Source organism: Aspergillus clavatus, genomic scaffold (genome assembly GCF_000002715.2).
Source record: "Aspergillus clavatus NRRL 1 1099423829805 genomic scaffold, whole genome shotgun sequence".
Taxonomy (NCBI): Eukaryota; Fungi; Ascomycota; class Eurotiomycetes; order Eurotiales; family Aspergillaceae; genus Aspergillus; species Aspergillus clavatus.
Genome location: NW_001517094.1, coordinates 4,442,515 through 4,462,891, shown reverse-complemented (window position 1 = coordinate 4,462,891; position 20,377 = coordinate 4,442,515). Strand labels below are relative to the sequence as shown.

General features: G+C 53.5%; 9 protein-coding genes across 9 annotated transcripts, besides 8 other annotated features; 4 read left to right on the top strand and 5 right to left on the bottom strand.

Moving 5' to 3' along the window:
* Positions 1-339: 339 nt before the first annotated feature.
* ACLA_033130 (uncharacterized protein) lies at positions 340-4,059 on the bottom strand (the record flags this gene model as incomplete). Its single annotated transcript, XM_001270002.1, has 14 exons — positions 340-482; positions 533-946; positions 995-1,101; positions 1,156-1,495; positions 1,552-1,688; positions 1,739-1,778; positions 1,831-2,351; positions 2,401-2,509; positions 2,539-2,623; positions 2,670-2,705; positions 2,773-2,820; positions 2,872-3,168; positions 3,245-3,732; positions 3,831-4,059. 14 exons carry the CDS (start codon positions 4,057-4,059, stop codon positions 340-342), a joined length of 2,994 nt encoding a protein of 997 aa, XP_001270003.1.
* Positions 4,060-5,051: 992 nt separating this feature from the next.
* On the bottom strand, positions 5,052-6,983 carry ACLA_033120 (glycosyl hydrolase family protein; the record flags this gene model as incomplete). The annotated part of the gene is made up of 9 exons (XM_001270001.1): positions 5,052-5,208; positions 5,288-5,472; positions 5,573-5,846; positions 5,913-6,143; positions 6,202-6,327; positions 6,379-6,458; positions 6,515-6,567; positions 6,629-6,714; positions 6,781-6,983. The coding sequence occupies 9 exons, from the start codon at positions 6,981-6,983 to the stop codon at positions 5,052-5,054; spliced, it is 1,395 nt and encodes a 464-aa protein (XP_001270002.1).
* A 1,052-nt stretch (positions 6,984-8,035) lies between these two features.
* ACLA_033110 (WSC domain protein) lies at positions 8,036-8,919 on the top strand (the record flags this gene model as incomplete). The annotated part of the gene is made up of 2 exons (XM_001270000.1): positions 8,036-8,107; positions 8,173-8,919. 2 exons carry the CDS (start codon positions 8,036-8,038, stop codon positions 8,917-8,919), a joined length of 819 nt encoding a protein of 272 aa, XP_001270001.1.
* A 151-nt stretch (positions 8,920-9,070) lies between these two features.
* Positions 9,071-9,811, bottom strand: ACLA_033100 (uncharacterized protein; the record flags this gene model as incomplete). Its single annotated transcript, XM_001269999.1, has 1 exon — positions 9,071-9,811. The coding sequence occupies one exon, from the start codon at positions 9,809-9,811 to the stop codon at positions 9,071-9,073; it is 741 nt and encodes a 246-aa protein (XP_001270000.1).
* A 346-nt stretch (positions 9,812-10,157) lies between these two features.
* Positions 10,158-10,184: a microsatellite.
* Positions 10,185-10,285: 101 nt separating this feature from the next.
* On the bottom strand, positions 10,286-10,770 carry ACLA_033090 (thioredoxin family protein; the record flags this gene model as incomplete). Its single annotated transcript, XM_001269998.1, has 2 exons — positions 10,286-10,658; positions 10,748-10,770. The coding sequence occupies 2 exons, from the start codon at positions 10,768-10,770 to the stop codon at positions 10,286-10,288; spliced, it is 396 nt and encodes a 131-aa protein (XP_001269999.1).
* An 805-nt stretch (positions 10,771-11,575) lies between these two features.
* On the bottom strand, positions 11,576-13,413 carry ACLA_033080 (putative isoamyl alcohol oxidase; the record flags this gene model as incomplete). Its single annotated transcript, XM_001269997.1, has 3 exons — positions 11,576-12,827; positions 12,891-13,091; positions 13,160-13,413. The coding sequence occupies 3 exons, from the start codon at positions 13,411-13,413 to the stop codon at positions 11,576-11,578; spliced, it is 1,707 nt and encodes a 568-aa protein (XP_001269998.1).
* A 629-nt stretch (positions 13,414-14,042) lies between these two features.
* Positions 14,043-14,072: a microsatellite.
* Positions 14,073-14,411: 339 nt separating this feature from the next.
* Positions 14,412-14,444: a microsatellite.
* Positions 14,413-14,444: a microsatellite.
* A 1,044-nt stretch (positions 14,445-15,488) lies between these two features.
* Positions 15,489-15,514: a microsatellite.
* Positions 15,490-15,514: a microsatellite.
* Positions 15,515-16,139: 625 nt separating this feature from the next.
* ACLA_033070 (uncharacterized protein) lies at positions 16,140-17,482 on the top strand (the record flags this gene model as incomplete). The annotated part of the gene is made up of 4 exons (XM_001269996.1): positions 16,140-16,301; positions 16,388-16,769; positions 16,825-16,942; positions 17,011-17,482. 4 exons carry the CDS (start codon positions 16,140-16,142, stop codon positions 17,480-17,482), a joined length of 1,134 nt encoding a protein of 377 aa, XP_001269997.1.
* Positions 16,307-16,334: a microsatellite.
* Positions 16,308-16,334: a microsatellite.
* A 374-nt stretch (positions 17,483-17,856) lies between the features above and the next one.
* On the top strand, positions 17,857-19,064 carry ACLA_033060 (F-box domain protein; the record flags this gene model as incomplete). Its single annotated transcript, XM_001269995.1, has 4 exons — positions 17,857-18,075; positions 18,218-18,260; positions 18,330-18,469; positions 18,621-19,064. 4 exons carry the CDS (start codon positions 17,857-17,859, stop codon positions 19,062-19,064), a joined length of 846 nt encoding a protein of 281 aa, XP_001269996.1.
* Positions 19,065-19,754: 690 nt separating this feature from the next.
* Positions 19,755-20,321, top strand: ACLA_033050 (uncharacterized protein; the record flags this gene model as incomplete). The annotated part of the gene is made up of 1 exon (XM_001269994.1): positions 19,755-20,321. One exon carries the CDS (start codon positions 19,755-19,757, stop codon positions 20,319-20,321), a length of 567 nt encoding a protein of 188 aa, XP_001269995.1.
* Positions 20,322-20,377: the final 56 nt, after the last annotated feature.

The following is a 20,377-nucleotide window of genomic DNA, read 5'->3' as shown; positions in this document are numbered from 1 at the left end:
TTCGGGAGTTTGCTGGGGGAACTCATCGGTATGCCCCTGTTAAACTCGAAAAGATTGATCTCAAACGAACTGACCCTCCAGGTTGGCTGGGGCCATTGGACTAAAGGGTCTGCTGATGCGCAACAGGACTGGCAGAACAACCGTTTTGGTAGGTAGAGGGGGTGAGATTGTCCATAGCGAGTATGATACTCTGATGAATAAACGAATTACGATGGTAAATGCTATATCTGCGCCAAATTTGGCAAGCTGAATATCTAGAATGGCCCCCGTTGTCTTATGTCTGCACCATGCACTTGGCTCGTGATTCAAAGCCCGATAGTATTCAACACACTACGTCAATCAATTCAAGCCGAGGAAGAAAGGAAGAAAGCTGGCTGAGCAGATCTGAATGGCCAACGGAGCGATGGCCACGTTGGCTGTGGAATAGGGTCCGGGGGTAATCGTCCAACCCCAGGGAGCACCCACGGCGAAGTATATCATCACTATCCCAGGTCAGTCATTGCGAATGCATATTTTCATAGACACTACACACCTCCAGCAAGGACTAGACAGATGGCCCACGTCCATTTGAACCGCCGCACCATCTTGTCCATGCCAATATAGAAACCCGTCGGTCCCATCTCTTTCGCCGTCGACGCCCATTCGAGGTTAATACTGAATGCATGGCACAGAATGGCTTTGGCACAGTTCAGACTGATCCCCCCAAAGTAAATGATCAAGAAAGGCAGCCACTTGATGGCGTCGAGGAGGGCTCGCCAGAACGTCTCCTCCTTCAGTTGATGGCGGACCATACTGAATGCGATCGAGGAGAAGCCGTTGAATACCACCACAAGTGAACACCAGATACCCCACGACGGGAGGTACAGGTGATCAATATCCGAGTCAAAGAGTCCCAGAATGACATAGTTGACTGTGGCCAAAAGCATACCAGAACCAATTGCATAGTCTATTACTGTCAGATGGATTGACAGCGAGCAGGCAGAACGCAACTCACAGGTAAAGATATACGCGATGATGGTTACTTTCGAGGTTACTGGCATATTACTCCAGAGAAATCGCAGAAATAGTCTGGTGACAGGGCCCTTGTAGACCCATTGATAACTGGCTTTGGTTAGTAACGGGTTTCTAAATCGTTCTGAGGTTAACATGACTCACAAAGGGTGAAAGACCAACTCGTTGCAACCATAGGCATATTTTTCCCACCGAGTTAGCTCGTCATAGAGAGTCAGCGACACGCCTTCTTTGAATTCGCCATTGTGGTAAGTGGCCAGTCGCACCACCATCCCCTGCATCTGCAGACGCAGACTGATGTCGAAATCTTCTGAGACGTGCGTGTCTGACCACCACTTGGTCTGGCCATCTGAGGGATCAACGAATTCAATGCTCTGTAAAGCCCTCCATCGCAGAAACGCATTGTGTCCGACAAAAGGGGAGACGTCGCCTGAGCCGACACCGTACTTGATCGCGGTATAGACAACATTGGTGAAGTACGTGACTGGGCATGTCAGGTCAGCGAGAAGAGACTGGGAAAGGAGTAGAATAGCCACTTACTTCCGTTCTCAAACACATTGTGCACCACTTGCATAACACCGGAGCCGTGCTGCAGAATGGCCACTTCGGGGCTCTCGTGCATTTCAAGGGCGCCATACAAGAGACAATCCACGGGAACACGGGTGTCGCAATCAATTCTTCCTAGTCAATGATCGCTCCTGGACGCATGCTGACTTAATAGACTTACAATAGGATCAGCTCTCCAATGCGAATGTTCCCCTCGGCCCCTGTAAGAGTGAGCATTGCCTCTAGGCTGTCCTCATATGAAGGTTGACCTACAAGTGCGCTCCTCGTCTGCAGCGAGCATGTTGTCCAATGCTTGCTGATAGAGACGATCATCATCTTCCGCTGTCAAATCATCCACAGTGCAGCCTCGTCGTTCCGTCTCAATCTGGGTGAGACGAGCTAGCTCATCTTCGACTCGAAGGGAAAAAGCCAATCCATAATTCATGTTACTCGCCTTCTTGAACTTGCCCTTGCGCTCGAAACCAATTTTGTTTGCCAGCGCCTGAGGTGTATAAGGGCCCTCTGGTTCCTCGCTATCAGCGGGCTCCGTAGTAGCGGGCTTGGACTTTCGAAACCAGCTGCCCCAGCCACCTTTCTGAACCGGACTCTTCTTGTTTGGCGGACGAGCAGTGAAGCCGATTCCATTTTCCCGGTAATATTGCTTCCTCGCTTCAGCCAGGTCCGATTGAATGACTTGCATGCCATCGTCATTGACAAATACGGATGCAGTCCCTCCTTGCTCCTCGTAGTATTGAACTGCCGCAAGGACGCTGATCATGGTCGGAACAATGACCCTATATGATGTCAGTTGCTGGTATGGTGGCAGAGAGTATTTACCAGTACCCTTTTAAGCCTTCCTTGTAGACCGGCATTTGAATCGTGATGTGAGGGAGTTCGTACTCGCCATGAGCCTTGGGGTTTGGTTTTACCGCTGAACTATCCTCAGTATCACCTGGTTGTCACTGAGGGTTGTTTACTGACCAGAGTGGAACTTGGAGTTCTTGAGACAGAAGCTCGCGGGGAGGAATAGCTGAAAGACGCTGGTGACCAGCACGATGAAGAAGAACTGCATGACTTAGCTGGGCCTCGCATAGTTGCCTTGGGACTCTCACCAGAGAAAAGAGAGCGAGTGGAGGAATAGTGACAACCTGGAGCAGCATCAGTCTACCTTGGTAATTCAACTATTCCACTGCCCGAGCTCAAGATCCATCTCACCAGCGCAAAACGGGTGTATTGACCGTCCCATTGGAATTCGTTCAAGAGCTGCGGAAAGTCAGCAGGGGCAGCTCGTTTTCAAAACACTATTAGACTTACTCTTGCGACGCCGAGAGACTGTGTGACGATGACGAGCATAATCGCCAAGCTAATCTTGACCGTATGTACCAGAAGAACCGGTCGTGGTGCCGCATTTCGCTCCAAGTCAGGCACCTCATTGTCTTCACCTTCCTCCAGAGCCACTGCCTTGCTATATATAGCCTGTTTCTCATCAAGTGCGCCTCGAACTGGTTGCAGCACGTTCGCAGGCTTTTGTAGATCATCCGTTCGATATGGATCCATCGGGGTGGAACGTCCGGAAATTCGCGGTGTGGTGGCATTGGAGATCTTTGGACTCTATCAGAAATAAGAGTTAGCGTCAGTGCGAGTTGCTGGTGCGCACTGTGTTAGCATTGCGATAGCGACGACTCACCTGGCCTCCCAGCTGCGTCTCCACGTCGTATGCCACGTTCAGAATTCCCGCGGTGTCATGCGACCACACAAGAACTATCTTCTGCTCCATCACGATGCACGCTCGGGAATAGTGCGCGAGAGTAGGCTCCACGTCGTCGAGCGTAGCAACGATAGGGATACGGGTGCTTGTACTTTCTACCAGGAAGCTCTTCTGGCCTGGAAGGATACCTGACAGTCCCTTGTCGACGACACGCGAGGATAAGGCCACGACGGCCATCTCATTGAGCCTTGTGATTGCTTTCGACAGGGCGGGAGTAATGTTGGAAGGGGAGAAGGAGTATCCATCATCTGGCAACTTCACAGCCACGCAGACGGAGGATTGGCTTTCCTGACCAGACTGGGTGGCTGCCTGGTCGAACCAGCCGAGGAGCGTTGCCCTGCGCGCCAGAGACCGGGAGAGCTTGCCTCTGTTAGTCGCATTTGGAAGACAGAGATACTCCAAGCGATCTAAGAAGATGGCCAGGTGTGGTCTGGACGTACCTGGAAAGGGTTCTCCTCTTCTGGTTCGGATCCCGGACGAGAGTACAAAACGGAAGGCGTTCTACTGTGCTGTGAGCGTGTCGAGATACTCTGTGTCTGCCGCACTGCCAAAGGCGAGAGGACTTGCGCCAGTTCAGCTGTCTGAAGCTGGGGAGTGGGCGATCTGGATGGATTATCGACAGTCTTCTCGGCTTGAGTCGACCCCTCTAGCGCGGGTGAATCGTTGCCTGGATTTTCAATGTCCTTCATTGATGCCCCTTGAGGATGGTCAGAAGTTGGCGACAGCATAGTCATGATGCTTCAGAGCTGGGAGAACGAGGAACGACGGTGGCAGGTTGAGGTAAAAGCTATATTAAGACAGGGTATCGGCAATATATGCCAATATATGCCTGCAGAGGACCACTTTCTCTCAATTCCTCTGCAGCCAACGAGGGTGGGCATGCTTCACAGAACAACAGGCAAACACATCATGAATAGTTCTACCACTCCTGAAGCCAAACAGTCCATTCCATTGGGTATCTTGCCTACGGAAAAGATAGCACTATCAACGTGGTCGTCGCTGAACATGAGGAATCACATCGAGCAGATACAGCGGTCACCCTGTGGCGCTGATGAACAAGCTGAGGTTCACACAGGAAGACATCGCCTAGAACTACTCGAGTCATTTTGGGTGAACAATATCAACAACGTCCATTTCGACCAGCTGGTTGCCAGATGCAAAGTGTCGGCCACCCCGAACCGATAGTGCGAACCAGAAGCATCAAGATGTCGTGTCCAGATAAGGCCACCGGGAGTGAAGCGAAACAAAAGGTTCTTGAATACCCATGGCAATTTGAAGCGAGACGTAGGAACCGGGCTGAATGAATAGTGTCAATGCGCAAGTCTTGTGGGCTGGATGGTGCCTTAGCATGGCGCTAGGCTGACAAGGCTCGGGCAGGACTTTCGCTTGCAACCCCAGCGTGACTATCAGGCTATAGCCTTTGAACCTTGGTAGCTGCTGGTGCAGGGGTTCTCTTAAACGAGATTCATTTGTGGCTGTTGGACCACTCCTTGGGCCGAGATCTAGAATTGCAGTCAAGAAACTCGAGTGATTAGACAGACTACGGGATGTGATTGCCTATCTTTGTTGTCATATCCAACCTTGATGGTGTACTATCCCACGAACTATATTAGTCTGCAGCCATTATATTAGATAGACAAGGAAGATGCCGCCAGGGCCTGTCCACGCCATCCCACTAGATTGCCATTCAGCGTGTCTGCCCTCTACGACAAGCAATTTTTGCCGATCAACAGGAACCCTGCTGCCACATTCTGACCGACTTGACGATCATAGCGCGACTGTGCGTATCTCCCCAAGTCGGCAGCCAGGAGCTGTTTGCCATCCAGAAATCCCGCATGGAGGTGTCACTTTTATCCATCCATGGCTTGCTGCCCACTTGGTCTCTGTCACCAGTCAACCCACCACGGTCAGCGGGGCAATTCCATCAACGACGCGGGGTGGGGGGAAATAAAGAGCACTCACGGAAAGTAGCCATTAGTCGCTCCCACTGCGACATTCAGGATCAAGTAGAATGGCTGGTCGAAGGGAGTGTTGAACACGCCAGAACTCCACGGATTATAGGGCGCGGAGCCATTGACATCGGTGCCGGCGAATTTACCATACGTCCACATGTTTTTATTCTTGGTAAAATCGAAGAACAGGACTTGCTAGCGTTCCCCACGAGTCATGATTAGCTTAATAGCTTTTTTTCGTGATCTGTCAGAGCCGCTTGGCAGCGGGAGGGGAGAAAGGGGTTGTGGACCATACCCGGAGACGCCCGTCCAGCCACGTAAAGAGATACTTTTCTGACCATTCGAGCCCAAATGTGTGGTATCCATCGGAGTATTTGGTGCGTTTGGAACCCCACTCGCCCGTACTGAGCTTATACGCATCGTTATCGTAAATGGTGCCCCAGTGCATTGACGAGCTAATGATGTTGTTCCCCAATGGGTATCGCTGTGCATCGTTGCCACGACTTTCCGCAATATCTATCTCACCACTAGCGGGCCAGGGACCATAGACGGAATCTTGGGGCATCATCCTGTCGGCTTCGTTAGCATCTAGTCTCATCTGCGGCTATAGTTAGGGTCGGCGTTAACAAATATACCAGATTGCAGGCCACAGCCAATCGCCCGCTGGCAGTTTGGCAACCACCTCGACTCGGCCGTATTTGATCATCTTCTTCCCCGCCGTGGTCAGTCGAGCCGAGCGTACGGGATTGATGATTTGTCCCGCAGTCACATTGCTGCGGATGGAACATTTGGACACGGTGGTGAGATTGGAGAGACGTTGGTCTTGGGTGGTGCAGGTGCCGGCGGCCGTGAGGTTCACAACGTGACTATCACAGGATATTAGTTCGGATGGTTTTTGAAATGCCAGAGAACGTAGCAACAAACCCATCCACCATCTGAGCCGGGGTGATATCGGTGTCTTGCAGCGTCAGGGTCGGGACGATGTGGAGTCCTTCCGCGTCGACAAAGGAATTGCGAGGGTCACTGGTGGTCCAGTCAAAGGAGCCCGTGCTGATTCAATCAGTACAGTATGCTGGTAGGGTGGCAGTAGAGAATACCCACCCCCATCCGTTCAGTTGTACTTCATGGTTCCAGGTATTGGTATCCAAGGTGGAGAAATCGTCGTCCAGAATCAGGCAGTACTACCGAAGCCATCATTAGTGTGGCTCACAGTGGGGAGAAAGGTCATGGCAATTACATCATTCTTCGGGACGCTGGCGACGGAGTGATAGCATATGAATCCGGATAACGCTGTAGCAGGGCTTGTCAGGACTGAACAGCCAGGGTGCTCTAGGCAGAGGGTCAATGATACCGAGAGCAATCCCTATAGCGCTGTAGAAGATGGTACGATCCCAGTCCCATCGTCGCTTTCCTGTCTGTAACCAAGGTTTCTCATATCTGCATCCCGGATCAGGTACTCTCATCAATAGATAGATAGATAGTTATAGGACGGGGTACGCTCACTCTCCGATTAGTCTTGAGCTTTGGAAGCGACGTCGGGGCCGAGCGGTGGCCGTAGATGATCCTGTTTCACTGGTTACCCTGATCTCAATCGGCTTTCCGAAGAGAACAAGAAGCCCTACCAGAAGGTTCAGATAGTCGTGATGACGGCGGTCGACGTGACTGCGTCGACACAGGTGGAAACGAACTGCATGCCGAAGCACCATCAGACGCTGTTTCGCTGTTTCTCTGATTCACAGTAGCTTCCATCGTTTCGGGGTGAATTTGATTTCTAGATTGACTTCAGGGGGAATAAGAAGGAGTCATCTAAAGTGCTACCATTATCCATGATATAACACTTATAGTGAATATCATCGATTACCTATCCACAGGCCCTAATAGCCTTACCTACAAGTAACAATGAGACCATGCATAACGCATTTTGAACAGGGATCTCGTCTTCTAGTGCATGATTCTCCAGGTCAATGCGTGCTGGGACAACTGATAACGGACATACAGGGGTCGAAGAAGATCAGGGTAAACCAGCCGACGGATCACTAGGGGAGTCACTCTGTTGCTATTGTTTCTCATACTGCGCCCTGCCAATCAAGATACTTCTAGTCCTTTGTCTGCCAGCAGATTGGATCACAGCCCGTCGATTCGCTCCGACACGTCGACTCCTGCCACGAGTCTTTTCACCATGCATCCCTGCGCGTTATCATAGCCCATCCAAGTAACTTGAACGCAGAAGCCATCAAGGTCGTGTATCTCCTACTCAAGTCAGATAGTATAGGCGAAGGGTTCATATTGATATCACCCAATGAGTTGTCGTGTCCGCCCGAGTCATGCAGCTGTCACCTGGTCACTCCTCTTCTCGCTGCTCCATGAAGGCACCGACTGCCCTTTGAGTTGTGGCTGCCCTATACTTGCCCGTTACTTCGCTGTCAGCCTTCCAGTTTCCTGTGGTGAGCTGAATCCAACGGGAAAGTTCAATGTGGCGCCCTGTTGTTCCCAGGCATGCCCAACTACCTCTTCCAGGGTCCTACGGTTTTCTTGTAGAGAATTTTCGCGTTGAACGAAACAGAGTGCTGGGTGGCTTTTTGGTCCTCAACACACTGTATCGGGGAGACCGAAGGTCGGTGTCCTAGGTCTGCATGCAGGGTCCCATTGCGACATTATAAATAAGGGGGCGAACTGGTGTCCCTCGTCAAGTCTTTCCCTGCTCCCCACACCAGGATCCCTCTCCGAACAGTTCATCATTCGTTCCATTTCACCAAACATGGCTGCTATCGCGCTTTTGTTCTCCACTCTGCTTGTGGCCTCTGCGAATGCCACTCCCACTAGCTTCGGGGTATGTAGTGACCCACCTTCTGTGCATCTGCCCGGGGCGTTCCACTAACCCTCAGGTCTGTCCAGAGCATCCTCATCCCCAGACAATCGGTGTCGGTTAACGGACTATGCGGGGCCTACAATGGAACTGCTACTTGTGCGGGCAGCGCCTTTGGAGACTGCTGCAGTCAGTTTGGATACTGCGGCAGCCAACCCGTCTACTGCGGCACCGGCTGCCAGACCGGCTATGGGATTTGCGGCGTCGATACTACTTTGCGCTGGAGAAGCCTAGGCTGCTACTCGGATGACACCAACCACCGAACCCTCAACACGTCCATCCTCGTGTCTGGGAATACCGTGCAGGCATGCCAAGCCACCTGTGCCCAGGCCGGCTTCACGTATGCGGGCATGGAGTTTGGCACCCAGTGCTTCTGCGGGACGGGGATCCAGAACAATGCGGGCCCCGTGGCGTCTGGATGCGACACCCCCTGTGCCGCCGACGCCTCCCAGATCTGCGGGGGTTCCAACGCGCTGAGTCTGTACGTCATCGTCCCTATCTGGCAGAGTCTGGGTTGCTATTCCGACTCGACCAAGGCGCGCACCCTCAGCACGTCGTACAACGTGGCCGGGAACACGGTGGAGAAGTGCCAAGCGGCATGCCAGGCCGGGGGATACCTGTATGCTGGCATGGAGTTCGGCAGCCAATGCTTCTGCGGGAACTCGATTGACAATGGCGGTGCTCCCACCTCTGGATGCGCCACGCCGTGTGCGGGAGACTCAAGCGAGGTCTGTGGAGGGTCGAATGCGCTGAGCATTTACTATCTGTTCCAGTAGTGTGTCTGAAGCGGGAAACGATGTGATCGTTCTAGGTGGGCAGGGGCTGTACCATTGCTTGATGGGGTGAATGATAATGACAGCGGTGGTTTTGATCATATGTACATGTGTTTAGCAGATAATTTACAACAAGAAGATGCAAGGAGTAATATCATACGGCCTCCCAATCCATGGCGTCGACGATAAAATCCCAGTCCGCATGCGAGCCATCGGCCTGCACATGGCCATTGATGGTCTGGTCAATGTTCTGGACATGTTCCTGCGCCAGGAGACAGCCGTTCTCCAGACCGACGAAAATGTCGGATAGCATCCGGTCGAAATCATAGTCCCGCAAAGGTCGCACTGCCGGTCTCTTCGGCGACCAGATGGACTCTTGCGCCCGCTCCGGCTCCGATAAATCCGCCGTCTTCCAACGGTTTCGCAGCTCCTTGGCGTTCTTCAGCTGCTCGAGCACACTCCCCCGGCCCAGCACCGAGTGCAAGGGACACGTCTCGACCTCGAGGGTGCCCAGGACATTGGCATGATAGCGGTGCGTTCGGCCTGACGCGGACGCCCCCGGGGTCTTGGTCGAAGCCGAGACGGCAATACCAAAGACGCCGAGCAGATGCACCAACGCGCGCTCCAGCAGGGCGTAGTACTCGTGGAAGTCGATCTTGAACATCACCTCCGCATGCGCGACATCGGCGCTGGAGTCTGTCTGAAAAATTGCCAGGCGGTACCCCTCTGCCAGAAAGGGGAGTTTCCATCTCAACCGAGCCACGATCTTCATGAAACGCGACAGCTCGCCGGCGGGGGACAACAACATGCGCCGCCCGGGCGCGGTGGCCGCCCGTGGCTGGTGTTGGGGCTCATCTGACTTGGGCGCCCAGCGGGATTGCGAGAGACCCGACATGTTTTCTTCAAGGCATTTTTTCGTGATACTCCAGGGGAGGGTAATGATGAGGGTGAGATGAGGTTGAGATGAGGCTGTTGATGGCAACAGTAAACATTCCGTTCTTGGAGGGGAGATTCAATGTGTGCAGAAAAAAGAGAGCCAACTAGTCTATTTTGGGCAATGGCTGTCTTTCCCAGCAGAAAAGATCAGAGAGAATCTCTCGCAGGCATTGAATAGTGGTTTATTCTGTCGATCCTTACGTGTAGCTTGTAAGATGTTATCAACCTGATAATAATACGTGAGGTCCATGACACTTTAGCCACTGTCTTCGTGATTTCGAGAAACAATGGCGGGCATGGTTGAGATAGATATGTATATATATATATATATACCAATAAATATGATCCTCACACTCATAATCTCGTTCATCAAGGCTACCTGACAAGCTAGTCGAATAAGAATTATCATCCAAATGCACAAAAACTCCCAGAACTACTCTTGAGCTGGAGTACAATACACCAAGTGATTCGGCTCTTCTCGTTCATACGGAATGATCGAGATCTTGGTCATCCCACAGAGAGCCTGCGACACCGTATACTCCAACTGCTCCGGCACCGGTCTGGGGAACCGCTCGAGTTCCCGTCCATCCTTGACCAGGAGGAGAGTGGGATCGTCGACCATCGCCTCGTCGGAGATCTCGTGGTGCTGTGCGAGGTTCACTCGGTAGAATCCGATCATGTCGTCGGCCACATCGGACGCCATGTCATTGTATGTCGGATCGAGAGAAGGGCGCCGCTCGGAGCACTCGGAAAAGTAGAGGATGGCATATTTGTCCCCCTGGAGGATATCGCGGTACTCGGTGATGCTGGTGAGATTGAATTAGTGGATGAGGTGTGAAGAATATGTTCTTGTTGCTGTCCCTTGCCTGTTGACTGGTATGGAAGACATCTTGACCCTTGAAGGATCATTACCTGCATATATACAGAGTAGATTTGAATACCCGAAGTTGTTTGGGCTGAGTACAGATGTGTACAGAGACGCAAAATGCGCGCCCCCCCGGCCCTATCTATATATGACGGCAGTGCAGCTGAAGGGGGGAACGTCTCATGCTTCCGACTATCAGTCTCTGAATGGTCAGAGCTAGGTTCTAGTCGTCTTTCGAATCTCCACCGCTAGCATTTGATAAAGCCAATATCTTTGCATGCCGTTGTCGTTGGAGTGGTCATCCGTGGGATGCCTGGGCCTGACAGGTATCAATCCAGATGACGGGCAGATAGAGACAAGCAGCCGGATGGGCTGATGCAGAGGGATTACTTCATACACAACCCCAAGATTTCGCCTTGTCTGCAAATGGCATGGGGAGTGCGTCGACATTATGTATGATGGCCTCTATATGTGGGAGTCGTGACATCATGCACTCAGCTCCCCTATCATGGCTGTGGCTGCCATATGGGCGAATAACAAACGAGACCGCCAGAGAGAACGGACGCCGACAAGAAACCGCCAAGCTAGCGATGAACCGTGGTTGCAGGCTGGATCCGTAGGTGGATTCTCGCTGGCAGGGCTGCATCCGAAGCCACGTCTCGGGGGGAAATGGCGGAATAGCGCCACGCAGTATTTCTTTCTTTCGTTTTTTTCTTTTTTATTTTTATTTTTGCAAGACTACAAAAGGGCAGCTGAAGTAACAAGAAACTTGGGTTCATCTATCGTCCTTCTATGCATATATATACAAATGGTGAAATCTATTATGGACAGGATGATGCAGACCGACCCGATCATTTTCTAAAGGCTCCACGTCTGGCACATGCGACCGGACTTGTCGACGGTCCAGAAATCACTGCCAACCGCCTTGAGGGCATAGAACAGGAAGGTAGGATCCCACTTGGCCTTGACCGACAGCAGAGGGAAGAAGTTCCGGCCGAAGAAGGTCTCGCGCCAGTGGGGCTGGTTGAAGTCGGCCTCGTTCTGGTAGGTACCGCTGCCGGGGGTGACGGCCTCGAGCTGGGGCACAAACTCGTTGGTCATGCGTTGCTGATCCGCCAGCATCTGCGACCACGGCGCCGACGAGTTCCAGAGGGTGCCGATCTGCATGGTAATGGCAGCCTTGCGCAGGGCGGGGAAGACGGCGTTGGAGACGTCACCAGGGTTCGAGACGTCCATGCCAACACCGACGGCGATGACACCCTGCTCGGTGATGCTCCGCAGAACCTTGGCGAAGCCGGCCGCGTTGTTGGTGAGCACGTTACGGGGGATCAGGCGGCCGCCGTACTGGAACTCGCCGACGCCGAGGTGGCCGTAGGGGAGCGGGCCCATGTACTTCTCGTAGTGCTCATAGTAGGAGGTGGACTGGGTGTACGCGGCCTGGTAGGGGATGCCGAGCCCGTCCAGAGCCTGGACGAAGGGAGCCAGGAGGTTCTTCACGTCGTCGCTGGTCTTGCCGAACGCGGTGACGGGAACGATGGCGAAGAAGGTCGAGGTCATCTGGTAGATGACGGTGGCGCCGTGGTCGATCATGGCTGGCAGGAGGGCGTGGAACTGGGCGACGGCCTCGAAGAACTTGTCCGGGGTGGTGCTGCTGGCGACGAACTGCAGGCTGCCGCCACCAACAATCTTGTCCGGGTACGCCTTGACGGTGACCGACATCACCACACCGTAGTTGCCGGCACCACCACCGCTCAGGGCCCAGAAAAGCTCCGGGTTGACGGAGCGGGAGGCGGTAACGAGCTTGCCCGAGGCCGTCACCACCTCATACTGCAGCGCCTGATCGGCACCGAGACCGAACGAGGTGCTGAGGGCGGAGTGACCACCACCCTGGATGTAGCCACCCGCCAGACCAACGGTCGGGCACTCGCCGCCGACGACGACCAGATTCCTGGCATGAGCGGCGTTGAGCACCTGAAATCCCATGGCACCTGCCGAGACCTTGAAAGAGGGGCCCTGGTAGCGGGAATCCTTCCAGTCAACGTAGGTGACGTCGTTGAGGTGGTGCATCCAGACGGAGAGGGCACCGGCGCCGGTCGAACGGCCAAAGTAACTGGTTCATTGGATTAGCTCCCTTGCCCAAGTGATCTCCCGGGGAGACAGCCGGGGGACGTACTCATGACCGGTGTTGCGGATGACGAAACGGATATTGTTGTCCCGCGCGAAGTTGACCGCCGCAATCACGTCGTCGCTGGAGGAGACCTTGACGGCGTAGTCGACGTAGTTCCCCATGGTGCACGGGGTGGACTTGGAGGTGAAGGGATCACAGCTCTGGTTGGCAAAGTAGGTCTGCATGATCGAGGAGGACGAGGAAAGGCTGGTGCCGATCGCGGTTAGCAAATGTCCCGGGGGATTGGAGGCAGATACCCCATATGGTAGACGCACTGAGTCTCGGGAAGATTCCAGTCCGCCTGCAACGCCTTACAGGCGTCGGCATCGTAGGTGGGATCGTGACAAGGCGATCCGAGGGGGACTGTCGCAATCAAGCGACCGCCCACAGTGCTGTTGAGCGCATCCCAGGACGACTGCGAGGGCCAGCAGCTATCACCAGGCAGGCAGCGACATCTGGGGGTGCCCCAAGCGGCTGCGGTGGAGGACAGCGCCGCGACGGCGGTGGCCAACGTCCATGAGATCTTCATGGTGAGGCGGGGGGGGGGGGGGGCTCCCAAGGGCTTCACAGGAAAGAAAAAAAAAAAGATCGTCGGTTGATCCTGCCGATCTCCTGAGCCTGTTCAGGAGGGTTATATTTTATAGTGGCTGGTGGGGAAAAGGGAGAGAGGGAGAGAGAGATGGCGAGATGAGGAACAGAAGGTCAGAACCGAGTCCAGGAGTCTCAAGGACTTGGGATTCAGGGACCGGAACCCAGATTATGAACTCGGCATCTATCCGCATTCCGCTAGAGTTCCGGATTTGGGTTCATCAAGCAACGGAAACGAATCGTGGGAAGAGCATTGGTGGTTCTGGCTCAGTTGAGGCGATGGGGTTTCTATTCCCAGGATGGTTGGAATGGCCCAGTGGGAGACGACCAGCCCCGTTTGGGCAATACGGCCGGGCCTAAACTGCCGCGGTGGAATGTGGAATGGAATGGGCACATCGATAGTCGCGTTCGGGGGAGATTGGAACGACATGGATTTGCACTGCCTGTCAGGCTGCAGGCAATGTGCATCTCTGGAGTCTGGATTGGATTGGATTGTAGACTTTTGGCGGCAGGAATGGCAATCATCTTCATCGGCAATTCCCCGGGATGGCGAACGAGCAACTACACCGTAATCAATCAATCAATCAATCAATTGATCAACAAACGGTCGACCACATGGCAATGGAGTCCCACGTGTGCACTAGATAGCCATGGCGTCGATGATGTTGGATCATGGTTAACTAGTTGATGGATATCCAGTCCGCACGGGGTCGAAGTTGTTGTCAATGGAATCATCTCCTGCAGGCTGCACAGGCACCGGTTCGTCCGAATCTGGCCCGACACCGCCACTACTGAGTAGGATTGCAGTGCTCGAGTCGTCATAGATCGTTTGCACTTGTACACTGACCAGTCGGCAAGTCCGGCGTCGAGGTTACATCTGAGAGTGATGATAGTGTCATGGAAGTCATGGAGGAATGACAGACTGATGGATTCTTGTACATCTATCTATCTATCTATCTATCTATCTATCTACATTAGTGACCATCTATCTCTTCAAGGGTAGTGATGGACAGTTGGTCACCATGCGCGAGAAGATCAGCCGAAGGATTCTGGCGTTAAGACGAGAGGAAGCGGCAGTCTGCAGTCTACAAGATTCTCACTACTGAGGCACTAGGAAACGTGCGCCCCTTTAATTAATCCTGACGCATGGCCTTTCCTCCCCCGGCAGACTAGCTATTTGGTTTATATTGACAATGAGACCGTCGGCATAAGAGTCTTGTGTACACTGTCCTCCCTTGGATAAAGGGTGCAATCCTTCATCCTCATCGCCTATCTTGTCCACATCCCGGTGTATCAATCCGGATTGTTCTGAGACCCCACTGGAAGGGGAGTCCCAAGAGAGTCCAGATCTCAATTTCATCGGACGGAGTTGGTTAGTGGTTAGGAGATACTTACTGTAGTACCTTACCACTACCAGAGGTACTCCGTAGGTACTCCGTCGCGCGCTGAATTTTCCCGCGTACCGACGACAAGCTGATTGGAGAAGAACCTGGGTCACCGGCTCCACTCCTTCTGGTTGAATCGGGTCTAGCCTGGCCCATGCAACCCAGCTGGGATCCACTAGTGGAGTTCTTCACATTCTGGAATCCTGAGCGCCCGGGTGCGGCGGCCAATCAGCAACCCGTGCTTGGATATAGAGTTTATCACTGACTCCACACTCTCCAATCGCTGCATTGCGTTTCCTCGACCCAAGGGATGGAAAGGGTCTCGTCTGTTTCGCCGGGTTAGGAGCGAAGAATCAGTCAAAGTTTCTCATAGTCATAACTCATACTCCGTACTACTCAGTCGATATGACTTAGTAGTTTACGGGTGGAAACTGTCGAGTACAGAGTACAAGATTAAGACTAATCATTCCCATGTCTCAGCTCAACGTTTCCCCCCCCTGATGCCGCCCATGCAATTACCATCGCATCATCATCCGACTCAGACTCATAGTAGTACGGAGTACTTACCCTGACGCATGCAGCCACTTCAACTACAGTGAACTACTCCAAGAGTCCTGGATAAATAGCCAGGACACACACACACACACACACACACACCCCCCCATCCTCCCTCTCGTCCCGTCAAACCCACCCGAGGAGGGGAAGAGACCCGACCACTGTCGAATCCTCTCTCGTTCGAACCATCCAAACCACGGTTCGTCTGCGATCTATTGTCCGCTGGGGCCGCCGTAGTTGGCGACTATCACGCCTTCAACCTGTCATCGAGTACCGGACCCCCTTTTATGTCTCTCTCTTGCCCCGCGCTCGACGGTGTTGTCTCCGTAGCTCACTTGCGTGCAACCTCCCAACTTTCGATGGGCTCTACTAACAAACCCTAAACAGTAAACGGATTCCTCCCTAAAGTATAATATCGCTGAGGAGCCCATAATAATACCTGACTCAAACCCCCCCCCCCCCGGGTGTTCCTAGATACGATCTCCTTGCCCGTGGTTGATTGCCTTCCTAATAAGCCATGTCCTTTTCCTGACGGCGGCAATCAGTGGTATCTCTCCGCATTCAAAAATGCTTGAAACGCCTGTAGTGTGATCACTCATCTTTCTTCCGTTTGTTGGTTTTTTTTCTTCTCTTCCGGCGACTCTTTTCCCGCACGCACTGCTTGCTCGAGATCTCCTCCAGACCACCCGGTGGAGTCCAGCAGAGTCGAATACCACCCAGAACAATCATGGCTCAGGACTCACAGACCACAGTCAATCACGGCCCGTCCCTGGAAAGGGGCCTCTGGGCCGCTGTGATCATCGCCGCCGTGATCGTCATTCTGCGTGTCTTTGCCAAAATCAAGATCGGTCAGTTCCGCGCCGACGATATCTTGATGATCATCGCCATCGTATGTCTCTCTCTCTCTCTCTCTCTCTCTCTCGTAGTTGGCGGGAACACGGTCCAGGACCAGATCACTCATCCGTCCGCTCCTAGCTCCTGTCCATCGTTTCGACCGTCTTTCTCAGTCTCTGCGTGAAGAATGGCTTCGGGAAAAATCTGAATGTGGTCAAAGAGACCGATCCGCACGGCGTCATGCTGGTCCTGAAGTACCTCACCGTCCAGGTGTCGGCCATCACCTTCAGCACCACCATCGCCCGCTGTTCCTTCATCCTGTATCTGCTGGCCATTCTCGGTAACAACCGAAAATACCAGATTGCCCTGTGGGTCGCCATGCTGCTGCAGCTCGCGGGCAACATTGTCTCGGCCCTGCTTCCCCTGACCATCTGTCGCGATGTGCGGATCCTCTGGGATGAAACCGTCCAGACCACGTGTGGCAATGGCGTGGCCGTCGTTCGGTTCGCCTACTACTCCAACAGTGCGTTTGGATCGGCTCCTATCTGGGTGAAGTCCCCCCGCTGATCATTTCGTAGGTGCCAACTCGGCGTGCGATCTGTTCCTGGCCGTGTTTCCCACCATCATCTTCTGGAATCTCAACTTGAAATTGAGCGTCAAGATCGGCTTGATCACCCTCCTCAGTCTGGGCATCGTGTACGTTGGATCATCGTCTCGCCGCGTGGCTCCCCCCCCCCCGCCTTTCCACTGACCTTGCTCTCCAGGGCCATGGTCGCCTCCATTATCAAAACGACCAAACTGGACGATGTCCCCAGCGTGACCAAGGTAAGCGCCGATGGCTCGGTCGAACTGATCCGCTGGGGCTACGTCGAGAACGCCATCATCATCATCACCTCGTCCGTCCCCTGCATCCGTCCGTTGATCATGTCCTCCGTGCGCAAGTTCTCCAGCCGGGGCTACTCGCGCTCCTACGAGCTCACCGGGCCCATGAGTGCCCAGCGCCGTACCGATGGCGGCAACGACACCGCCCTTTCCCGGCGGGGACGCCGCTGCAACAAGGGCGACGACGACGACAGCATTGAGCGGATTCTCGATCCCCATAACCGTCACCATACGCAAACCAACACCACGGTCAGTGGCCGCCGGGACTCGCCGACGAACCTGGAGCAGGGAATCACCAAACAGGTGGAGATTTCGGTGATCTCGACGGATCAGCTGGATCGACATATTCCTTGATGATGGCCGTGGTTCTATGAATCTTTTTTTTTTATGTTTATTTTTATTTATGTATTTTTTTTTTCCTTTCATTTTTTTCCTATGTCAAAGTTTCCACTGTATGAATACACAGAGCCCCGAATGCCCCGGATTATCATAATGAACGAATGCTGTATGTACAAAACAAAACTACGGAAGGGTGATCGATCGCAATAGGCAGACGCGGGTCATGTGGGGATTGGTGCCTGAATCGCCTGGCGTTTAATTTCTCCGCGACTGGCGAGAGAATAAAATAAATACCAGACAATCCGCCGATGTATCGACGATCTCGATCTGTAGGCGTCAATGATTCAACCAGTGTGATAGAACCGACAGTGTGATCTGATTCTATCGCCATGGGGGGCTGGGAAATCTTCTGCGCCATCTGCGGGGGCACGTTCTTCAGCTCGGTGGACATCGATTGCGAGAACACGGACGAGTACGCCTATCGCGACACGGTCCTCGGAGAGAGCGACGTGTCCTGGCTGGGCAGGGTTCGCGGGCTTGGCATGAATGACAGTGCTCCAGGAAACGACCGATCGTATTTGACGGGCGTGGGCCGTTACTGGGATTATGTGAGGTCTCTTGTATATATACAGGGTATACCGGCCTCCACTCTCTGACAACCCGCATAGGGACAGTTGGTGGTTCCTCCGGATCATCGTATGCATTGCGCACGGGGACTGCAGTCGAGAATCTACTGACAAGCGGAAAAAGACCCCAATTCCCCCTTTCACAACCAAGAAGGTCATCCCACCGGGTATGTCTTGCTCTTGAACCCGGTTTCATCCGGTTAACCTCGCTAGATACTATGACCACTCCGACATAGGGCTCCCCCATATCTTCCCCTTTCATTCCCTCTGCTACGAGGATATCCTCCAGAGATGCATCCAGCAAGCCCGGCCGGGGCCCATCCGAACGGATGTTCTATTCCAGCTCTTTGAAGGGTTGAACACGACCTGGCACCACGTGAGGTTGAATCTCCACTACGGGGCGCCCGATCCGCCGTGTGAGCAGACCTGGGACTGTATCCAGGGCCAAGAAGTAGGGGATTGTGGATCATTTTCGGATTATATCAATACTGAGTGACGAACAGATCCTAGTCGCCAATCCGGTCCAGATCCCGCGGCTGGTCTCCACGCTTTCTCCGATCATGGACTTCGATCGCAAGTCGGATGCGACACACGATCCACCGACGCGAGATATCTTCTATGAAATTCCTTTCGAGCTGCGACACGAGATCATGAAGTATCTCCCCGTGGCATCCATCTTAGCCCTCAAGGCTGCATCCCGGCCCATGCACGCCACGCCCATCTCCGGTGATGCATGGCGGCAAAGACTACAGGACGAGCTACCCTGGCTGTGGGAAGTTCACGAGGTGGATCTTTTCCAATCGCGCGCAATGGAAGGACGAGCAGCAGGGGCTCTCATGGACATTGACGAAAAAAGTCGGTATACGCCGGCGAACGATGAGTACATTCTGGGACTGGCAAATCGGAGACGGATCTGGGGGGTGTGCGAGGAGATTCGAGCGTTGTATCTCGAACAAGTGGATGGTTTGTGAGATGAATGCGAGATGTATTATCGTTTGACTTGGGAAAAGGGCTTGCAGTTAGGTTGACTCTGGGACTTGCTCGAAGACGAGGGATCAATAAGAATAGAGAACATCCATGCATATTTGCATTCTCATTAGTCAAGATCTATTCTGGCTGTTAGTGTCAGCGTTCTGCGTCAGCGTGAGGAGAATGATTGAACGCCAGACTCTATACAAATATTCCCGCCAATTTGGCAACTGGACTAGATATGATTCATCTACTCCTACCTTGATGGTTGCTGTCAACTCCATCCTTCTTAGGTTCACCACAAAGCATTCCTTTAATAGAATGACGCTGTTTTTTGACAGACGAAACTTGGCCTGATGCAACCGCCACTGATTGGCTGATGACGAGATCCAATCATGGATAAGGTTATCTCCACCAATCATCAATTCTCCTGGGCTCCACCATGACGCCCCTGACGTCAGGGCCACGCTCCTCCTACGCCATTTGGAACCTGAGGCAGCCAGGCAACCCCCCCATCCAGCATCAGGGAATATCTATTCTTCATGGCAGCCTGCAGTCGGTTGTTTTCACTTTACTTCAATTCACTTCCCCTTCCCTTGCGGATCGTCCCCACTGCTCTCGGTCTACTGTCTCACTATCTATTTTTTGCGATTCTCTGATCTATCATCCAACTGCCACTACACATCTCCAACATGGCCGACGAGCAGACACCATCCACGGAGCAGACAGCCCCTACCGCCGAAGCCCAGAAGAAGAAGCCCCGCAAGCTGAACAAGAAGCCAGCAGAGGAGCCCACAGAAGAGCCAGAGAAGCAGCCCGACGACTCGACTGATGCTCCCGAGCCATCAAAGCCCGAAGACAGCACGCCACAGACGGAAGCCGAACCAAAGCCCGCGAAGGAAAGACAGCGCCGCAACCGTCGCTCTCGACGGCCGTTCCGCGACGAGGACGAATCCGAAGCCAGCGAGCAGGTCGAGCGCCCCCGTCGGCGCCGTCCACGCACCCAGCGCCAATTCCAGGCGCCGGATGAGACCTCTGGAAGGGAAGTAGGCCGGCCCCGACCGGACCCGTCGAACTCCTTCTTCAGCGATTCACCACAGCAGCCCTTCTGGGGAAACCAACAGCAAACCCAGCCCGCCGCTGAAAAGCAGGAGAAGGGCCAGGATAATACCCTGAGCTTGCGGTTGGAGTTGAACTTGGAAATCGAAGTGCAATTGAAGGCGAGGATCCACGGTGATTTGATGCTGGCATTAATGTGAGTTTATTGTCTCGTGATTGATGCTCCCGGGGGGGGGACAATTTTCACTAACAGTCT